The sequence below is a fragment of the Vanessa tameamea genome, chromosome 5 (genome assembly GCF_037043105.1).
Source record: "Vanessa tameamea isolate UH-Manoa-2023 chromosome 5, ilVanTame1 primary haplotype, whole genome shotgun sequence".
Lineage (NCBI taxonomy): Eukaryota > Metazoa > Arthropoda > Insecta > Lepidoptera > Nymphalidae > Vanessa > Vanessa tameamea.
The window spans coordinates 5,799,341-5,804,878 of NC_087313.1; the positions used below are offsets into that span (position 1 = coordinate 5,799,341).

Here is a 5,538-nt window from a genome sequence, read left to right on the forward strand (position 1 = left end):
GAAATGTTGGTAGACATGAAAATTGAAAAGCGTTCCGTAATGTTCCGATTAAAACAACCTCAAAAGTTCAATATCCTTATTTTTAGAGAAATCTGTTTTTGGAACAAAATTTTGTTTAAAACAGTGATTCTTTGGAAAAATATTTCATTACATAAAAATATATATTTCAAGTGACCAAAAAAATATTTGTATTGCCTACTACAATTATTCTTCTATTTGTTATTTATTAAAACAGTAGATAAAAAGATCCTACTTATTTTTTATGCCTACCAAATTATGTTGTAAAGGCTAATTTAATTTACAATTTCAACAATTTTGTTATTTGTAATTTAATAAACTTAATTAAACAGGAATTATATCATTTTTTGAAATATTTGTTATAATATTTATTAAAGGTATTACAGGTATTATTACACGTATTTTACTAGAATGTGTATCACAACCTGTGTTTAAGAAACTTCATAAGTCTATACTCTACAATATGCATATGACATAAACATCTGTGACTTGTGAGAAGAATAAAAAACAATGTCAAAAATGGCGGCCAAGTCAAAGAAGCGGCTGTCTAAAATAGAAAATAAATTATTAAAATTAGAAAAATTAGAACTTAATGATGTTATTTGTTCAATTTGTCAATCTATTTTAATAGAACCAGTAACTTTACCATGCAATCATGATTTTTGTCAAAGTTGTTTTAATAGAAGTATTGAAAATAATGCTTTGTGTTGTCCTCTATGTCGACTACGAATAGGTTCTTGGTTACGAACAGCGACAAAACAAAAGAATTTAGTAAACAGTCAGCTATGGAATTTTATGAAAACCAAATTTATTGAGCAGATTGATAAAAAATTAAAAGGAGAAGATATTAATATATCACCAGGTATATATGTTCCTAATTCATCTGGTCTTTGATAAAAACATATAGCTTATGATAGCGCGACTGTATTATTTTATATTTATTTGTTTTAAAAAATACGTTTAGAATACAGAATAGTATAATATTCTGTTTATTAATTAAACACTTTAAAACATGTAGTGACTATGTGTTTTGCAGAAACATTATTACCTAGAATATGTGAACCAGGAGAAATTCGATCTGAATATGAAGCTGAGCTTAAAAGGTTAAGAGTAGAGCGCTTGCGGCTTGAACAACAGGAATTCAATAAAACAGAGCTTCTCATCAAGTAGGTGTTTGACTTCATTCACTACATTAAAGTATAAGTAGTTCATTTATTATATTTAAAATGGTAATATATAACAATAGTCATCTATAGCATAGTTATGGTTTGGTTTGGTTGTTTACAACATATAAAATGAAATGTGTAGTTAAACAAAAGTGTTAGCAAGAGAGATTTTTGTTTCATGTATGTTTGTTGAATGAAGGAGTATCTACTTTGTGATTAATAGTCCAATGTACAGTTTTCTTGTTGGTAAACTACTACAGCATTGTCTGTGTCATTTTTTATGCATAATGTTTTAAAAATAGCAACATGGTTTTTCAGAAAACTTAAAGATGAAGAAGAAGAAGCCCATAAGAGATATTTAGAGAACATAAAACAAGATGAATTTCTTGCTAAAAAGTTACAACAAGAAAGTGCAAAAACAACAACAGTGTATAAATCTCCAAAACGTAGAACTATAACAGTTTCCTTAACCAAACCTCGATTAAGACCAACAACTATAGACAGTTATTTAAAGAAATCTTCAGTTCAAGCAACTATTGTTAATAAGTAAGTAGATCTTAGTGGATATCTGCATCAAATATATTTTTTATATTTACTTGATTTTTATTAACAACATTGTCAATGTTATAGTAGCCCACATTTGACTGAAGACAATACCAGCACAGATATGTCAACACCAATAGGATCAAACAAATCAAACAGCAGACTTTCACCAGAAATGCTACCAAGCTATGGGAAACTTTTAAAAAATTTCTTAGATAAAAAAATTAAAAGTGGAACTAAAATGTGGAATAAAGAAAACGGCAAAAGCCTTCAAGAAGAGGTGAGATTAGGTTCCTGTATATATAATATACCTGTATATATAATATATATGTATAATAAGCCTAATCTCTTCTTAATTATATTATAAAATAAATAATCAATTCATACTTACTTACTACTTACTTTTGATAAATATTAGTCTTTTTTTAAACTGCTGCAACTAAAAAATATAATAAATCTGCTTAATTTTTTTTTTTCTTGTTGATATTATTTTTAGATTTACTAGTATATGATTACTTTTCAGAAAAAAGAACAACAGGTCATTGACAATAGCCAAGATACTACTGATGAAAAAAATGTTGTAAAAACAAAAATTGGTATACAATCATTACTTGTCTCGTTGCCACTTCCTCATTCGGGAATACTGCATAAAACCAGTATGCCAGAAACTCGTAACGTAGAAACAAGTAGTGTGGATTCAATGCAACAAGAGTTATGCTACTTTAAACCAATTGAGGGAACAACACCTACTAGGTAAGGTTTCTAAAAACTATATAGTTTCTAGTTAGCTCTGGCTCTGAAATAGATAAGCTATGATTTCAGGAGCTAGCTTGGTCTCATATGATTGCACTATTTTACATGGTGATAAAGTTACAATTTTGGTGAACTGTTTTAAGAGTAGATGTTTTGTATTTTTAATAGAATATTATAAACATTATTTTCATTGGAAGTATCAAATTGTATATTATTATGCTATGAGTGTCGTCTGAGTAAATAAATAAACATTTTTCTCATGGAAATTGTATGTGAATGAATTTATATGACAGTTTATAGTATTTTTGAATGCAAAAGGGACATAGTTATAATATTTAAATATTAAATTATTTACTTGAATACAAGAGAAAAATATATATAATGGAATACTATATGTAAGTTTGATACAGTGAGATTTTAAAGCTTTAAGCAAGAAAATAATGTTCGATGAACATGGAAAATGAAATAAAAATCTGGACATCCATAAAATTAAACATATTTATAATTTGTTATATTAATACAATAGAATGAGAATAAAAATGTAATGAACAAATCATTTTTAACATCCTTTTCAGTACATCTGAAAAAATGATTTAGGAAGGTTGATTAAAATTTTTTAATCTGCATATTTCAGTTTTAAAACAATAAAGGGTCTACCATTGCGAGTACCTTGTATACGAGCAGATAAAAATAATGATACACCCCTCAATGAAACTCCACCGAGCCGTGACCAATATATTGATGGATTATGTAGACTTCGGAATTTGTCGTTGGCACAAAACATGCCCTCAGCTTTTGTTATTGTGCTTGGGTTACTTAAAGCTAAAAAGGTATATTTATACATACAATGGAATTGTAATGCCATATTAATTATTCTTTTAATGAATGTGGTTTTCAATGCTTTTTTTAACCTCTTTACTTATATTAATTACAGCATAGTTTAAAAAAATGCTCTACCTACACACGGTCGAGGGGTAAAAAAAGTTCTTCTATAAACTTAAATCCCGAAGAACTCCCTCTACCTTCCAAACGACCGAACAAGAGTAAACGAGTAGAAGTCGATGGTATTACAAAACATAATGATAACACAACAACTTTAAGACGCACCAGATCAATGGGAAGCATTTCTAAGGATGATAATGAAGTGACACCTAAGAAAAAATTTAGAGACAGAAAATATAATTCAGATAGGAAACCATATTTAAGGAGTGATTCTAAAAGAATGCATCTTAACATGGATTCATATAGTCCACCGTCTTTGAGCGAATCAATAAATAATAATAAGGTCGATTTAGCTGTAAAAAATTTATCTAGTCCGTTAGAAAATTGTGACGTCAAGAGCATTTTACGAGAACAGCTTCGAATCGAGAAAATTATTGAGCAGGAAAAGAATGACTTGGAACTGGCTCTGAAGATTGACGCGGAGTGGAACGGGCGCCGCCAGCCGCGCCGCGCCGCCGCCAAGCGCCCGCTCGGCCTCGCCTACGCGCTGCGCCCCGCCAAGAAACTCAAAGTTTAGGGCACACACGCTACCTCAATAAAGGTCATGTTATTATTATTCTTATTTTAAATTTCTATTCGAATGAAAATCGTGCCAACGAGAAATATATTGCTGACTATAAGATTATATCATTTTCGTACTGCCATAATTTTTTAAAATGTACTTAAAGTTACTGTCATGCATGAAAGTAATCCAATAATACATAGGACATAGAATCATTACATAGTACAGGGTATGTTTATTAAAATTCATTATATAACCTGATATGAAGTTAAGCTCACACGGAGTAGCAATATTATTAGTGGAGATTAATTCTTATTGGCACGATTTTTAGAATTACAAATTCATTACTTTATTTGAACTTTACTTAAAGAAGTGAATAACTAAATTTTTAAGTATAGTGATTGATTTAAAATAATTTATTCTCAACTGCAAATTACCCACCTCGATTATTTACAACCCAAAAGTAATTCGTATATTTAAATACATAATTAACAATTATTTTATTAGTACATTTTAATATTACATTTTATTCAATTTCGTTAAATCTTGTCTTCCGAGCCATACTAAAATAGAAAAAATATCTTTAAAAAAGATTCAACATTGTTTTATAACATTCACAACTAAATTATTGATTATACTTATATTATAGGAGGAGACTGCTTTAATTCATTGTAAAAAGTTGTATAATTTTTTTTACAAAAAAAAAATGAAAAAAAAAATAGCATGCTATAAAAAATAGGCCAGGTCGGGATTAAAGAGGTCGACATATATCGGCCTCTTTAGTTTTCTCCTCTCCAGATAACCGGAACATCCGCCATTTTGGCAAAAAAATAACAAAGATATTATTATCATATTTAACTAATATCAGTTTTCTGAACTGTTCTACGATAAAAAAAAAGTACAAATGAAATTATATAAAATTTCATGCTTAAATAGGAAATGTCAAGTATATTGATTGTACAATATACGATTGTATTGTTTCTTCCAAATTTGCGTACCTATACTCACGAAATCGTGTAGTTATACTTCTAGAACAAATATGGCGATAAAATTATTCAGTGCATATGAAACTCTAGTTAACTTTTAGAATATCGGTTGTTAGTCTGTAAATGAAGAAAAGAACCTTGCTACGTTAAATCTGCGAAAATATTTTTTGTCGCTGTTACACTCAGAGCAAAAAAACCTTTTTTGTTTTCAAATACAATTGAATTTTTTTATTTTTTATTTTGTCAACATTGCCTCTTATCTGGGTTTTGGGGAGGAGTAGAATTAAAAAAAAATCTTTCCGATTTAAAGCAGACCTGAAACCGACAGCTGGCCTAAAAAGAAGAAACTTAATAGTATAGATAGGTATTGTCAATTTAATCTGTGTTAGTTACGAATAAGATTCATTCACACTGACTTTACTTTTCTAAGCCTGTACTCAGCAAATATATTACTATGATTGTATTTATTATTAATCGATCGCCATCTCAAATGATCATCACTAGGTTTTGTCTTTTTTTAATTATTTATTTTTTGCTATTTTGATAAATATTTATTAAAAACACCATC

At 28.8% G+C, this 5,538-nt stretch overlaps 1 protein-coding gene across 1 annotated transcript; it reads left to right on the forward strand.

Annotated features, from left to right (window-relative positions):
* Positions 1-489: 489 nt before the first annotated feature.
* LOC113392643 (E3 ubiquitin-protein ligase RNF168-like) lies at positions 490-5,100 on the forward strand. The gene is made up of 7 exons (XM_026629170.2): positions 490-880; positions 1,055-1,184; positions 1,503-1,730; positions 1,815-2,007; positions 2,251-2,480; positions 3,115-3,310; positions 3,415-5,100. The coding sequence occupies exons 1-7, from the start codon at positions 529-531 to the stop codon at positions 3,997-3,999; spliced, it is 1,914 nt and encodes a 637-aa protein (XP_026484955.1). The 5' UTR covers positions 490-528; the 3' UTR covers positions 4,000-5,100.
* Positions 5,101-5,538: the final 438 nt, after the last annotated feature.